Genomic DNA, 17,096 nt, shown 5'->3' on the forward strand with positions numbered 1-17,096 from the left:
AAACACACTTCTCTTTCTGAAGGAAGCAGGCTTCAGGGCTGGGCTGTGTAGGCAGAGGGATCTTGGGTTTGGGACAGAGATAACCTAGCATGAGTAGCCCTGAACTGGAAACCCTAGAAGGAATCAAGCCTGGGGAGAAGGTGACATCAACAGGAGTTCCACACAGGGATCCAGGGTAGCCATTCAGGAAAGATACTAGCATGTTAACTATAAAACTGCAGAATTGTGCTAAGTGAAAATGGGCTATTTCTGACTTTCCCCCAGGATTTCCACTGGTTGAAACTTTAGGACATGAATATTTCCATGGTATGCAAACTGTCCTCAGTTTATCTCTTTTGGGGCCTTCTCACACTTAGTCCTATACGGTGAGTCAAACACTTGCAAATAGTCTTACAATAATCAGCTGCATGATGCCAGAAACTGATTTGCCAGACCTCATTTATATGAAAGCTATCTCAATCTGGGTACTGCAGCCGTGGCCCAAAACAAAGTAATTTTATATTCATGGATACATGCATTCATCTATTGTACATGTCTGTCTGAGGGCTAGGTACCAATAATTTGGTAAGTGACATGAACAGATGCTCCCTCCAGAAGTTCAACCTGTCTCTATAGTATATTAGCTTCAATAATATAAAGTACACTGACTCTCTCTTCTGAGTAATAGTATTTATGCATGACATGGAATAAAGCCTACCAGGAGCAATAAAAGGAAGAAAAGTGCAGTGAGCTACCATCTATATGATATGACTTTGTTAACATTTCAACACAGTGTAATCTTTTTGTGCGTTCAAGCAAGATAAATTAATGCATGCTGCTGTGAGACCCGTCAGATCTGACAGATAGAAATGCATTTTAAAAACCCCGTTCAGTGACAAACACTTTACCATTAAGCAAAATCTATTATGGACCTGAGCAATGAAGATAAGCAATCCTACGGTAGCAATAAAAAAAAACCCTCTATATATTCCTCTGAATATGTACAAATATCCTGCAGCTGAGTTCACCTAGAATATTCCGAATGTAAAACATGCATTGTCACAAAGGATTCAAACTTAATCTGGGAATCATGAATATTAGTATGACAGCCTGTGAGTTGCTTGTGAGTAAGAGGTATCAGTACCCACACCGAAAATGCACAAATAGAGCTGTTATAGCTGGTCTTGGAAAAGGTTATAGCTAAAGCTTTGTGTATATTTAATGCAGAACGTCTCTTAGGGATAAACCTAAAAAGAATGACTGTGAATAGAGTGCATATTTTCAAACACTGTCACTATATAAGCTTGCTGTATTTAGGACTTTGAGGTTTTGAAGACTTCTCTTCTTAGGCTACAGTATAGTATATGTAAGTAAATGGGGAATTATTATGGGATGTCAAATGTGTGTTTTCTGACAGACAACCCTGCTAACTGATAGCATAATCTACGGTATACAGACACCACAGTGCTGAGCACAGTACACATACCTAGAAAGATAAATGGATCAGCTTTTTTTCCAGCGTGACTGCTGCACACACTATGGATAATCTTGCTAAGATTGAAGTCAATGGCAAAACTTTCACCGACTTCTATGCTAGCAAGAGCAAGATCAATACGTAACTTGTGGGGAAAATTACGCTATTCTTTGGAACAGGAAAGTAGACTGCATTGTGGTTTTATTAAGCACACTCTACCAAGATATACTAATTTAATAGGCTATAAACCAAGTGTTTGTGTAACATTCAAACCATCTCACAGATTCTCTAGGCCATGGCCAGCTATTGAATTCAATGTAGAACTTCATCAGCGACGATGACCTCTATCTAGTTTTAGGATGAGCATAGTTTGATAAATCATTGTTCTAAATTTGTTTATAATCTTCCCTCTTGTTTAGTTTCTTTACTGCCTAATCTAGATTTCCCATGTATTCTGCCTCATAAAGAATAATTTGTTCAGTCATCGCATCATCTACATTGTTCCTGAAATGATCACTTAAAAAATATTGGGGGCTCTAACTAGTGTCCTGTTATGAACAGCTATATTAAGGTTGTTTTTTCATATTTTTTTTGTCAGCTGGGAACTGTTCTGAGGAGCTGAAGTGACATTTTGCTTTTTGAAGTCAGCTTTCAGACTCCCGAAGTTTTAAAAAAAAAAAATCTTATCCAACAAAGTTTTGTGTGGGTATAACTCACCAAAAATAAATGGAAGGAAAACTGCAAAAAGCTTTGTTCTCATAATAGATCTGTTTCATAGTAAGCATCCTATCCAACCCCTCCAAGTCTTTCTGAAATAGAGAAAGAGGGATGTGGAAGGGGGAAAAAAAGAAAGGGAAGAAAGGCACATGGTGTGCTACAGGCAATGCTTCTGCCAGAAAATTGCCAATATGCTGCCCTTGTATGTATTATGTTTCCTCTACATCATCAGAAATGGGCCTATGCAACAAAATTCAGATCTGGATATGAACTTTCTCAAATTTTGTGGGGTGCTTGGACCAAGGCTTTGGTTTAGTTCCTTCACAGAGATTGGGGCCAGCTGCAGAATTCAGAGCCAGAGCTGAACTTTCCTAGAGTTCCTTGGTGTCTGGATCTGCAGTTTTGGCTCCGATTACTATAGAGTGGGTCAGCTACAAATTTGAATCCACATCTGAACTTTTGAAGAAACTGAGGATGTTCTCAGGTTTCAGAGTAGCAGCTGTGTTAGTCTATATCCACAAAAAGAAAAGGAGTACTTGTGGCACCTTAGAGACTAACAAATTTATTTGAGCATAAGCTTTCGTGAGCTACAGCTCACTTCATCGGATGCATCTGTAGCTCACGAAAGCTTATGCTCAAATAAATTTGTTAGTCTCTAAGGTGCCACAAGTACTCTTTCTTTTTGAGGCTGTTCTGTTCCTAGATTTGTGTTTCTCTACTCTCTAGAGTATGTAAAATCCTGACCCCATTGAAGTCAGTGGGAGTTTTCCTATGGACTGTGTTAGGGCCAGGATTTCACATTCTGGCAGAGAAATATCTAACTAGTGCTTTTGGGCCACCATAATCTACATACTTAATAATAATTCTATGAATAAAGCAGGATACTATGAGAGGCTCATTACTGCCTTTTCCCAAAACTCTGAAAAACTTATAAATGAAAGACTAATTTAGCTCATTTATCAAACTCCTCCAAAGATCATTACTCAAGTCACCAAATCTATTAATGATTAATTATTTTTTAAGTGCTGTCCAGTGATAGATTCATGAGCTTACAGAAAAGAAACACGTACCCCAACTCTCCAAACCCTTCCATGGCTCCTCTATGTCCTTTATCTTCTTCCCAGAGTTCTTCTGCCTCTACTCCTACACTCCTTCTGCAGGTCTCCCCCTTTGTCTCCATTATCCATCCCCTCTGCCACTTAAGAGTTTAAGAGCTTCTCTGCCTTTCCTTTACCAGCTTAACCAGCCCCAATCATAGAAAACTTCTGCCTTCCCAGCCATGCTTTTGACATTGAATGATACAAAATTGCAGGGTGTTTGGATCTGGTGTTGGAGTTCTGCCATTTATAGAGATGCCCAAATGATGAACTGTAGCTCTAGATCCAAAATCTGAATTTTCCATGTACTTAGTAGAGCCGGTCAGGACTCTTGACAAAATGCTTTTCCACTGGAAAATCCTGATTCATCGATGTTCCTTCATTCCACTCCAAAGTGCCCAGTATCTGGTGGTTAGGGCACTCGCATGGGGGAGAGCTAGGTTCAAGTCCCTGCTCTTCCTGAACAGGAACTTACACCCACACACCCCAGTGAGTGTCCCACCCATCAGGCAACACAGTCAGTCAATGGGTACATCTCCATTGCAAAAACAAACCACCACACACCCTGTGGCAGCAAGTCTCCAAGCCCGAGTCAACTGACTCGGCTTGTGGGGCTCATGCTATGCTGCTAAAATAAAAGTTCCTGCACACGGTGGAGGCTCTGAGACGCACCCCCCTGCCTGGGCTTCAGAGCCCAGGCTCCAGCCCAAGCAGGAATGTCTACACTTCTATGGTTAGCCTTGTAGCAGGAGCCTGAGTCAGCTGACCTACTGAGACTCTTTGCTGTGGGTTGTGTTTTGGGGTTTTTTTGTTTTGTTTTTGCAATATGGACATACCCGATCTCTCCTGTTGGGGCTGTTCCACTTTCTATAAATAATTAATATCATTGGGCCAGAGAAAGAAAAAGAGAGACTGACTTTATATGCACCAAATCAGGTAGATCAAGATCTTGAACCTGGGTCTCCCACAGGCGAATGCTTTAACCACTCAAACTATTGGCTAGTCTGAGGTCTCTCTCTCTGTTGTTGTTTTTTTCCTCCATGAAAAATGTTAGAAGGTCTCATTTTCTTTCCAATGTAGACCAGAAACAAAGGTCGAAACCTCAATTTTTTTCACAAAACAGATTCCTTGTTTTTGAACCACCCCTACTAGTAGCATTGCTTTTAGTAAAGTTACCATGTCATTTAAATTTGGCAAAGCCCTGCATTCTATTTCACAGCAACTCAGGAAATAGCCTGTGTTAGCACAGCATGTCCTCTGCTTTTACTGGTTTTACTTAAGTAAATAACTGTCTCACAATGTCTTTCCTTGCTTATGGGATGAAATATTGATTCAAACCATCACTGCAGAGAAATATTAATATTCTCCCAGGCAATTCTGGAGTTTGGCTCTCAAAATGTACTGGAAACACTCAGATACAATTTATATTGAAGGCAGTTTCTAAGCTGCATATTGAGTCAATCATCAGAGTTCTCCTTTCAGAAGTGCCCAGAGATGTTAGTGCCAAGTCTCACCATTAATCAAAAGACATGAGTTTCGGTCTTTAATTTTGATTCTCTTATGAATTTGCATTTTTTCCAAGTCTAGCTTAATTTTTTTGACATCTGTCATCTTAAGAGATCAAAGTGTTCACATGCCATACAAATATAAGTTTCCACACCCATTCCTATTACCAACAGCTACATTTTAAGTTTTAAAAGACCCATAACGTGAAATCATTTTTCCCAGAGCCCCATAGTAACACAGTCACATTTCTACAGATTAATAATTCCCTTTACTGTAGGTCTCATGAATTCTTCCCCTTTCCCACCCCCACTTAATAAAGTCTACACTGTGTGACAAAGCTCTGTCCTTGCCTCTGTGGGTCCCGCATTTCCTGGCGGATTTCGCTAGCCTCAGAGGCTCACTGTGACCCTCCACGTAACCCTTCTCTCTCTAGAGACAAGGGTCACAGTCTACTGAGCCATTTTCATCATAAGTCAGCAAGGGAGGAGAGGAGAAATTATCCTTCCTTGCACAGTCTCTGTTGTCTCCCAGTCTCAGTGATTAATCTGGGGGGAAAGGGGTGGGGGAGCCCAGGCCCACCCTCTAGTCCAGGCTCCAGCCCAGGGACCCTAATAGTATCAGCTATGGTAGCTGACCTTTTAGAAACATGACAAGTACAATTCCCTGGGCTACTTCCCCCACAGCAGCCCTCACTTCCTCAAGCTCCACTTCACCCTTACCTCAGGGCCTCCTTCCTTGTGCCTGATATGGTGTGTACTGCTCAGCCTTTCCAACAGCACAACTTCCTCCCACAGCTCCTGACATCCACACCCACCTGACTAACTGGGAGGCTTTTAACTAGCTTCAGCCAGCCCCTGATTGGCTTCAGGTGTGCCAATCAACCTAGCGTTCTCCCTGCCTTCTGGAAAGTTCTTAACTGGCCCCAGGTGTCTTAATTGACCTGGAGCAGCTGCCATTTCACTTATCCTGGTACCAGGGATTTGTTTAGCCTGAAGCTAATATATCTATCTCCCACTACTTTTCTATAGCCATCTGGCCTTGCCCTGTCACAACTGTGATTCCAGTGGTCTGGTGAGGTTTGCACAACATTGTATGGTTGTACTGCTGAGAGACTTTTCTTTGGAAAGCAAAAAGAAAACAAAAGGAAATTAGCAACAGACAAGTTTTTACTTTAAAAAAAAACAAAACCCTCTGCCAAAACTGGCATTTTTTTCAAGTAACACTTCTGGATTTGCTGAGAAGAGACTCATATCCTAATTCAACATTCTTCAAAGGGAGCCTACAAAAAGAGAACGGAAAGCAACAAAATACACCACCATACATGAGTGAGCACTGTAGAAGGGAATACTTCTTAATATTTGGTAATTTGCTGATGAGGTATAGGCTGTGGCTACACACTATATAAACATACAGTCCTGCTTTAGAAACACAGCAGTCAGGTGATCAACTAGAAGAGAGAATCATCCTGTAAGGTTTTCCTACACCCAAACCTCAGTTTAATCTAGACTGCTGTGCAACTTAAATTGAAAAATAAATATGATGCATTTATTTACCCTTGGCAATGCAATAATCAAAGTGCTTTACTACCAAAAGGCCACTACACCTGTACAAAGCAGCTAACTGGGAAACCACAAAATAATCGTCTTGCAGCAGTGTCCAATCAAAAAAGAAGCAGGAAGACAATCAAAACTCAGAGCGACACACGCACAAAATTATAATTAATTTGAAAAGACCTTGCCAGCATTTTCCTCAATAAACAAAAAGCATCAGACGAGTTAATTAAACATTTCCCTAAACAGGACTTTAAAGGACAGAAAGTTAGTGAAAACATCCACAGCAGACATTAGATGTCTTAAAGGGTATATCTACACAGCATTTAGGAGCCCACAGGAGCTAGCCTCCAGCCTGGGTCAACAGAGTAGGGTTCACACTAGCTCTTAAAAAATAGCTGCATAGACAGCACTTTGGAGGTGAGACTTCGGCTGGAGCTGGCTCACCTAGGGAGGGGAGAGCCAAGGAAGGGCTTCACAGATAAAATGTACCTTAAAATATCACCACCCTTCTGATCCCGTTAAATCTGTCTATTTTCCAAAATGAGGGCTGCAATATTAAATAAAATTGTTTACTCTGCTAGGCAACACAAGAAGTGCCATTGAGTTTCTTTGTGAGCTTGAACAGGGTATGCACATCTGATGGAGTCCTGTCTCTCTGCCTGTTTGCTCCATCCAGGTGAGGTATTGAAGTGCACAACAATCTACTGCTCAAGCTCTGGAGACTACAGCCCAAGCAGAGCTGGTGGGACAGCGCAACATGCTTACAAAGGAAATGCTCAAGATCACTGAAGGGAAAATATACTCAATGTAGTTCTTTTACAGATCCTTCCCATTTATAACTCTCAGTTGGATTCACTGATTATTCCTATTTCTACATTCTTAAAACGTACTAGAGCTGCATTTCTCTGATGGGTTGGGTCCTGGGATGGGAAGAAATAGATCTTGGCAAAACCACATGTGCACTTCTGAGGTGGAGGCCACCCACAGCCATGTTTGTATAATCAATTTTATGTTGAGGAATGATACAAGTGGGGTCTGGAAGTGATACTCAAAATAAATGAAAAAACAAAAGTCTTGAGTCATTCTCATCCTTCTTTAACTCCCAACAGAACATAAGCAGAGCTCCAAAATCTTCCAGCTAGGAAGTATGCTCTGAAACCATCCCCTAACTGCTCAACAGCCTGTTTTACATGGGGTTTCTGATCCTGTACAAAAATTCTGCCCATATTTGTCCATCTCTCAGTATCCCACAGAGCCATGTATTTGTCTTCACAAGATAAGAGGCCATCTTGTGTCACTCCACTGACTTTAATAAATTAGGCCAAAATGTACGTAATAGGAAACACTATTTATTATGTGGACTAAGGCCTTGAAATGTGGCAGAGTGGCAGCAATAGAAGTTTGTCAGCACTAAATATTTAAAGCACATTCAGTAAGATCTTGGGGAAACAACTTGCATATTTCTCAGCCAATGAACCTAAAATAGACTTTCAGGACTGCAAAGCATTTCTGTGTGTCAAGGGTTCTGAACAGAAAGGAACTTGATAGGGGGTGGGTCTTATATGAGGAAAGGGGCTTATGGCAACGTTTGTTCTGAGCTAACTTTTTGGTTTGGGGCTTGTTAATTTTTATCTGCTGGATCTCTTGTTTGTCATAATTTTTCATCTAAAGAGCCTAGGGTTTTAAGATCGGTACTACTTTGTTTAACATTTTTATAAATTAAAAAAAATAGATCTCTGACCTACAATAAGACAAAATTATTAAATATTAAACTATCCCCATTCAAATGTGGATTTCCATTGTCAAAACTACCAGGTTGCTACCAAACCCATGGCAGGACTGTGATGCAGCCAGGCTAAACAAGGAACCGTGCTAATAGCACCATGTGCATTTCATTTAAAAGTCTGGACGAGAGATTTGGAGCAATCAAATTTTTGAATTGCTCCGCTGCAGCTCTGCTCCGGCACCAATAGTAACTGCTCCAACTCCGCTTCGACTCCACTCCGCGCTAGAATCATTCATAATTCATTCTGTAAAAAATTATTGCAGCCATCAAGTCGTCTTTCATAGCCTGCCGCAAATCATTTAAAATTAACTTTAAAGCCGAAAACAGTCGCTCTACACTAGCTTGAGTTGTTGGCATGCTCAAAGCAATTCTACAGACAGGCTGAATGCAGTGTGGGTAGCTGTGAATGGCCTCAAAAACAGACTTAACTTTTAGCCTACCAATAGACTCCATCGCCTCACCATCTTCCTAAAAGTTTCTCTCGAATAATGCTTTATTACAATTATGAATCACAGAAACTCACCGGCATCTTTCTTGTTTATCCAATTCCATTTCAAAGGCATCATCTTCTGAAGAATTGGTGCTTGAATTATCTCCATTTCCCTGTGATGGTTGAAGACATCTCAGGGATGGACGCTTGAAGACGTTCAGAGTGGAGACGGAAGTTTGAGAACAGCCTGCTATTTCTGAAGGATGTGAATGTTCCGAAACCTCAGATTCGATTGTTGCTGACTCCTTTTGTTGTGTTTCATTTTCTTCAACCTCTTTCACTGAGTTCAAATGTAGCAATAGATTTTGTTTTTGAGTCGTCGAGCAATATCAAGGAGCGCTTCCTTTGCCTTTGGTATTTTCCTTGAGGTAAGAAGAATCTGATACCATGGGTCAACATAAACTCCAGCAAGGAAATGAATATTGTCAAAAAGCTTTTCTTTGCATTTCTGCATAGAAGATAGAATTCCTTCTGCAATTTGTCCACCATTTTCTTGCAAGAATTTTGACAGTTTTCGCCATTCCTTCATTAAATCTTCCAGGGTTACATCAACAGCTTGAAGATTCATGGTTGTTTGGGTTGGCTTTGCCAAAAGGTCTCGCAGCTTCTTCACTTTGTCCCATTCAGCTTTTGTTAACTTGAGTTCTCTTGTTCCAGCAGCAGCCACTTGTTCACAGTAAGACTGAAAAACAAGAAGCCAATCAATCATCGCAAATGTTGAATCCCAGCGAGTCACAGTATGCAATGATTGAATTACCCCATGTAGATCAAGCAGAACACTTCAAATACTTGGGGTTCGTAGTTTGACAACGATTTGTTGCATTTTTGTAAGAAATTTCTTTGCATGTTCTTTGTTCAGTCCATCCCAGATTGCCAACTGAAGAGTGTGAATACCACACCTCATCAGTTGGACTTTTGAGTTGTCCTCATGAAGCCATGTTGGAAGTATGACCCTAGGGTCATTAACCCATTGCTCAGCAGCGTTCATGTTGAGTTCAATTTCATCCATTCCGTTAGTTCCTTCATCAGGCAAAATTGCTTCAGTTCTGTCCACATCCCTGTTCTCAGAGGTAGAAATGGTTTCATTGTCCTCGCTGAAATTTTTGACGGCACATGTCATGTTTGCTGCATTGTCAATGCAGATGCTCAGCACTTGCATTTCACTGGTCCCAAATTTTTCTAAAATAGCTTTTACTTGACTTTTCACATATGAAGAATGTGACGCCCTTCAGTGTCGATTTATGTCCAAGGTTTTTACCACAGCTTTATCTTTTCCTTCTTCGTAGTACTGAGCATTGATTGCAAGGAAATTTCTGTTTCCACGGGTTGCTGCATCCATTTTCAGGTAGCACAATTTTTGCTCCAAAGCTTTTTTGAGCTCTTCGCAACCAGACCCAGCTGTTCTGACAACTAAATGATGAACAGCATCATGCCTGGTCGAAATGCCAAGCTGCCAACACATTTCACCTGCAATTTTGTGGAATCCTTTGTTCTTTAGCCTGAAGGTAGTGAGCGCTGTTGAACTCAAGCAAACCATTTCTATCAGCCCTTCACAGAAAGTATTGGCATCCATGGTGACTGTAACCTTTGAGGACTTCAAATATGAGTCAAGTTTTGTTTGTTCAATTTTGGGTTTCTTTTCAGATGAAGTGCCGCAAAAAATCTTTTCTCAAGGAGTTTTCAAAGAGCCAGATGAACGTCATTTAATCACATCAGCTTTCTGTTTTGCCTCATCTTCCTAATCCTTTTTTGTAACCAGAGCCGCATAGTTTTCAGGATGGTTACGTTTTACATGTCACCAAAGGTTGAAACTTTTCACGGCACTTGTCTTGAAGCTACATGGTTTGAGCTCGCCATTCACTTCCTTTTCCACCTTGCACGTTGCCAATTTCTTCTTTGCTTTTCCCAAAAGCCCAAATTTGGGCTTCAAATTCAAAAGTAGAGACGTCGTTGAGATCCTTTTCCATAAATCGGCTATCAATCATGGGGGGCTGATTTGATTCTTTTGTGCAAGCCATGGCCAAATCTTCTTGTGCTGCTACTGCATCCAAATTGTTTCTTGTTATGATCTTCAAAAAGCAATGAACAAAAGCATTACATTTTTTTATAATGACCTGCTTGTGATATCTTAACCACTTAAGGTACTTCAGATTTATTTTGGATTTTCTGGACAAAAATGATCACATTTATTATTAAAGTATATTTTATTATTTTAACATGTTTCTTGCAGTTTTAGTGAAGTAAAAAGTATTTTAATATACATAATTAATATAAATTTTTATTTATAAATTGCAAGTTAGTTTTTTTAATGAAATTTTGTGGTAAAAATATTTGAAATATTTTCCAAGTTTTTAATTAATATCTCAAAAATGCTTTAATATAGATATATCAATGAAATTTGGTATGTGCCGTAGCATTAGTATGTGCTATCGCTGTTCTACAACATTAATTGTTGGGAAGTAATGAGGCTACACGTTACAAAGTTGAAAATAAACTTTAATTGGAAAGCACATCAAATTTTTGGAAATATGTTTTTGTTTCATCAGGCTGGAAACATTATACAAGATAGAACCTGTTATTTGCTGTATCTTATATAATGTTTCCAGCCTGATGAAGGAGAAATATATTTCCAAAAATTTGCTTTCTTTACTAAAAGGACTGTGCTTGCAATTTGAACCCACTTTCCCGTTAAAGTTTATTTCCAACGTTCTATCATACAACATCATTCAAATAAAATTGTTTAAACTACAGGCGTCCTGAACTGAGGGGACTGGGCCAATTTTATTTAATATTTTTTAAATCTTCGACTATTTAACAGATACAACCCTGGAATATGCTTTAATGCTAAAACATGCATTAAAATGGTACTCTTAATTTATTTTGTATAATTAACCGTTTCCGAGAAAACTGTTTAAAATTTTTAATCTGCTTAGATGCTTAGAATGATACAAACAATTTTACTTATTACTTATTTTTCAACTTTGGAACCATAAATTTTAAACATAATAAATAATAACCAAACGAACGGCTATGGTTTAAATAATTTTAGATAATGTAATATGGTAGCACATACTAACACTAAGACACAGACATAATTTCATTACTTTATATTAAAGCGTTTTTGAGATATTAATCAGAAATTAACTTTTCATCACCTCCTTGAAGGGACCGTAGCTCCCTTAGGAAGAATTTTAGGACACGTGTTCACAGAAATATATTTTCTTAAAATGACCTAAGGATTCACCCCCAAAGTTGTGTTGGACATTCTCCAATCACTCTGGATATATCACAAAAATCACTCATAATTTATGCAAAAATGTTTACTGTATATTTATATGCCTGCTGCATGCGACTTTTTTAGTAAATTTAAAATAACAAACAACGCTACGAAAAGACCGTTGAACAGATGACATATAAAATAAGTCCACCAGAGTGATACAGGAGCATGTACAAATGAACAAATGTACCGGTAACGGGAGCCCATGTGAGAAATGAGCTAAGTGATTAATATCTCTTGCGATATCTTAATATATCAATAAACAAAAACATTATCTTTTTTGCAATATACTATTTGTGATATCTTAAATGTTGTGTCTTGAGTCACACTTTTCCGTAATCGCAGCACTCAGGCGTCTCGCTGATCAACCCTTACAAAAGAAGTATCAACACACATTAATCTAACTATCTAACTAATCTACGTGACTATGTACTCGCCTAACCTTGGCACAAGGGTGGGAGCAGTCTGTAGTGTTGCTGGATGTCTGATAATTATCTGATTCTTTAATAAAACGTATCTCCAAAAAACTTTGTAATTTTGTATCTGTACATTAAATCTTGATTTCGGCCGAAGTGAGAATAACTGTGACATATTACGTAAAGTGGTAAAGTAGATGTCAATATCAATTGTTATAAAATCTGAAACTTTTTTGCACCTTTAGGACTTTCTTGCTAAATATCATTCATTTTGGATTGAAAATGAGGAAAAAAAACTGGAGCAGTGGAGCAGTCAAGATTTTCTGTGCTCCGGCTCTGCTCCAGCTCCAGGCAAAAACATGCAGCTACACTGCTCCGGGCTCCAGCTCTGGGCTCCTCTCCAATGCCCTGGTCTGGACAGCAATTCAATCAAAATGAATTTTGTCATCCTGGTCAGGACTGGATTCAGTCTGTGTTGGCAGCCATGAAAGGACACTCCACTATACATTTTTATAACCACGACTCATTCTGCTGCTATAATCTTAGATAGGTAGAGTGCACTGCCGTTTCTTGCCTGTTTCTCTCCTCACAACTGTAACTGTTGCTTCACTAATCACAAAACTCAGTGATTATCAGGACGGTGTTCTTGCCACTTGCTCTAGAGAGTAGCTGTTTATATTCAAGGTTTTTCACTTTCTTTCAGTTTTTCCCTCTAACTGTGACTCCTTTTCTCAAGTATAAAAATGTATCTCATCTTTCCCTTCCAGCTACAAGACAGAAAAGTAGCGACTATATCAGATCTGTCTGATATGGCCCTTCTTGACTGATTTGTCTGATGAAAAATGGATAAACAAGTAGAAAATATTATTATCCCAAAGCAATTCTTATACAAAGCATAACAATCTACTAACCCTAGCAGAAGCAGCAACTAACTGAGCTATGATATTTTCATTTTCAAGGGATTTATCTTCTGTCATTGTTATATAGACTGGTTCTGATGTTTATTAAATTGAATGGGATCAAAAAGCCTCGGTGAAATCCTAGACTGAATGAAATAGTGAATTTCTTCATAACAAAATATGGGAATAATAATTGGGAACAATATGCATACAAATTAACCCGCAGGCTGGAAACATTATACAAGACAGAACCTGTTATTTGCTCTATCTTATATAATCTATTCAGGCTGATGAAACGAAAACATATTTCCAAAAATTTGCTCTCCCTACTAAAAGGACTGTGCTTGCAATTTGAATCCCCTTTCCCGTTAAAGTTTATTTTCAACCTTGTAATGTGTAGCTTCGTTACTTCCCAACAATTAATGTTGTAGAATAGTGATAGCACATACTAACGCTATAGCACATACCAAATTTCACTGATATATCTATATTAAAGCGTTTTTGAGGTATTAATAAAAAACTTGGAAAATATTTCAAATATTTTTACCGCAAAATTTCATTAAAAAAACTAACTTGCAATTTATAAATAAAAATTTATATTAATTATGTATATTACAAATACTTCTTACTTCACTAAATCTGCAAAAAATGTTAAAATATACTTTAATAATAATTTTGTGTAAAAAGAAAATGCGATCATTTTTGTCCAGAAAATCCAAAATAAATCTGAAGTACCTTAAGTGGTTAAGATATCACAAGCAGGTCATTATAAAAAAATGTAATGCTTATGTTCATTGCTTTTTGAAGATCATAACAAGAAACATTTGGATGCAGTAGCAGCACAAGAAGATTTGGCCACGGCTTGTACAAAAAAATCAAATCAGCCCCCCATGATTGATAGCCAATTTATGGAAAAGGATCTCAATGACGTCTCTACTTTTAAATTTGAAGCCCAAATTTGGGCTTTTGGGAAAAGCAAAGAAGAAATTGGCAACGTGCAAGGTGGAAAAGGAAGTGAATGGCGAGCTCAAACCATGTAGCTTCAAGACAAGTGCCGTGAAAAGTTTCAACCTTTGGTGACATGTAAAACGTAACCATCCTGAAAACTATGTGGCTCTGGTTACAAAAAAGGATTAGGAAGATGAGGCAAAACAGAAAGCTGATGTGGTTAAATGACGTTCATCTGGCTCTTTGAAAACTCCTTGAGAAAAGATTTTTTGCGGCACTTCATCTGAAAAGAAAACCAAAATTGAACAAACAAAACTTGACTCATATTTGAAGTCCTCAAAGGTTACAGTCACCATGGATGCCAATACTTTCCGTGAAGGGCTGATGGAAATGATTTGCTTGAGTTCAACAGCGCTCACTACCTTCAGGCTAAAGAACAAAGGATTCCACAAAATTGCAGGTGAAATGGGTCGGCAGCTTGGCGTTTCGACGGGGCATGATGCTGTTCATCATTTAGTTGTCAGCACAGCTGAGTCTGGTCACGAAGGGCTCCTTGATATTGCTCGACGACTCAAAAACCAAAATCTATTGCTACATTTGAACTTGGCGAAAGAGCTTGAAGAAAACAAAACACAACAAAAGGAGTCATCAATAATCGAATCTGAGGTTTCGGAACATTCACATCCTTCAGAAATAGCAGGCTGTTCTCAAACTTCCATCTCCATTCTGAACTTGTTCAAGCGTCCATCCCTGAGACGTCTTCAGTCATCACAGGGAAATGGAGATAATTCAAGCACCAATTCTTCAGAAGATGATGCCTTTGAAATGGAATTGGATAAACAAGAAAGATGCCGGTGAGTTTCTGCGATTCATAATTATAATAAAGCATTATTCGAGAGAAACTTTTAGGAAGATGGTGAGGCGATGGAGTCTATTGGTAGGCTAAAAGTTAAGTCTGTTTTTGAGGCCATTCACAGCTACCCACACTGCATTCAGCCTGTCTGTAGAATTGCTTTGAGCATGCCAACAACTCAAGCTAGTGTAGAGCGACTGTTTTCGGCTTTAAAGTTAATTTTAAATGATTTGCGGCAGGCTATGAAAGACGACTTGATGGCTGCAATAATTTTTTACAGAATGAATTATGAATTATTCTAGTTTGTATCATTGCTGATGACATTTAAATTGCTTTAAAAGTCTGAATAAAAATAATGTTTTTTTCAAAATTACAGTATGCACTTTTTTATTTAGTTAAAAATTAATTTGAGTCGGAGCGTGGAGCGGAGTCGGAGCAGAGTTGGAGCAGTCACTATTGGTGCCAGAGCAGAGCTGGAGCAGAGGAATTCAAAAATTTGATTGCACCAAATCCCTGAATTAAATAACCATCAGTGCAAGGTTGGAGTCATTTAACGGTCTGATTCAATGCCTGTTAAAGTTACTGGAAGTAAGGAAGAAGGAAATAAAGTTTATGTGGATACCATAATGAAGTAAAAATAATTGTAAAACAATTGTTCTATTTCTTTCACTTTTTTCTATTTAATCCTTACCACTATTCTTCCCTCTGCCCCATATATAGGATTGGTGAGGTTGGAGGTTTGGTTCAGATCGCAATATGTAAATGCTTATCCAAACCTTACTGGAAATATCAAAATCTTACCAGGATGCAAAAACTGGGTGTCTAATAAAATAACTAGTACCTTTTACTTCTAGGCAGGCCAAAGACCCCATGCCAACATGCTTTTCTCTTTTTTTAACAGTATCCCGGCACTGGCCAAAACCTGGAAGTGTAGAGGTGTGTGAAAGTTCAAAATAGTTTTAAAGGTATCCAAAGTTGTTTGGGGCTTTTTTGCTTTGTTTGTTTGTTTGTTTTTGTTTTTAAACCTTTTGAGTTCACTTCTGGTTTGGGAGGAATAGACAACTCAGCTATGAAGACTCCATGTGTGCACATGAGGGGGTGAGATGGGGAGTACACATGCACAAGAAAAAAAATTAATTGAAAATCTACTTAAATTTGACAGCTGGCACTCTTAGTGTTACAATGTTACAGATCCAATGCAATTGCCTACCTTTGTCTGTTGGCTCTTAGTTCTGAGCACTGTGAAATAGATCTGTATTCTGTGTTCTGTGCTGGGAGGAGTTTATGACTAGATTATTTGAACAAAACAAACAGACTGAAGTACATGACTAGACCACAGGCATTTGGAACCAATAATTCAGTGGTGCTGGAACAATTTTTATAGTGGGGATGCTGAAGGCAGAAACCATGCATTTGGGTTGTTACTACTACTTCAAGCCAGGGGATGCATCAGCACCCCTAGTTCTAGCACCTATGCTGTAATTGTAAACCCAGTGCTGTGCTGAACTAAAATAGCTTTCTAAATGGCCGTAAAAACTAGAATCCTTCATCTGTCATTAACAGTTACTGAGGAAACGATCCAAATTAAGTATTGTTTTATGCATCTTGTAAGATCTGACCAAGAAAAGGTTTTTGGATAGAGTGCAGTAACCTTACTAATGACCCAGCAGGCTACAGCTATCGAAACGGACTAAATGGGGCTAATGTGTGTTAAAAATAAGTTTCTGATCTTTTAAAAAAAATTATACAACATTTTATTGAGGACAACCAAACAGTGAGGCCACGTTCTTATCTAACTTTTCTGTGTGTTTGCTGTGAACATAATAACGTGGTTTGAAAATGCTTTGACTTCTCGAGGTCCCTTCCAGACCTACATTTCTGTGATTTCTATATATTGCACATGAGGATTCTTACTTTGCTGAGGGTAACTTACACATGGGCAATAAAAATAAAGATTATAAATTACATTTTTAGGACCATTGTAAACAAATTGAGAATAGTTTTCTCTGTGTGTGGATAGGAATGATGCATTAACCATTGTGAATAAGATGGTCCCTGGTGCATTGTAAGGGTCATAGAGCAGCCTGTGTTGCAGTTTTCC

General features: G+C 38.7%; 2 protein-coding genes across 16 annotated transcripts in view; one reads left to right on the top strand and one right to left on the bottom strand.

Annotated features, from left to right (window-relative positions):
• The window catches only part of LOC140907638 (uncharacterized), a 138,970-nt gene that overhangs the window by 73,743 nt on the left and 48,131 nt on the right, over positions 1 to 17,096 (top strand). For 6 of the 15 annotated variants that reach the window (XR_013635401.1, XR_013635397.1, XR_013635398.1 and 3 more), the window contains exons 1-2: positions 13,975 to 14,996; positions 15,897 to 15,931. The exons of 7 other annotated variants lie outside the window; for them this stretch is intronic. Coding sequence is in view for 1 of the 8 variants with exons in the window: in XM_073334010.1 (XP_073190111.1) it covers positions 14,497 to 14,996; positions 15,897 to 15,931 (535 nt within the window). In the remaining 7 variants the exon portion in view is untranslated. Of the gene's footprint in view, positions 1 to 21; positions 366 to 5,306; positions 7,134 to 13,974; positions 14,997 to 15,896; positions 15,961 to 17,096 lie in introns of those variants that run through there. 2 more of the 15 variants (XR_013635402.1, XR_013635408.1) reach the window with 2 other exon arrangements.
• Positions 1 to 17,096, bottom strand: part of FZD1 (frizzled class receptor 1) — a 69,864-nt gene that overhangs the window by 970 nt on the left and 51,798 nt on the right. The gene's annotated exons all lie outside the window — the stretch shown is intronic.

This window comes from Lepidochelys kempii, chromosome 2 (genome assembly GCF_965140285.1).
Source record: "Lepidochelys kempii isolate rLepKem1 chromosome 2, rLepKem1.hap1, whole genome shotgun sequence".
NCBI lineage: Eukaryota > Metazoa > Chordata > Testudines > Cheloniidae > Lepidochelys > Lepidochelys kempii.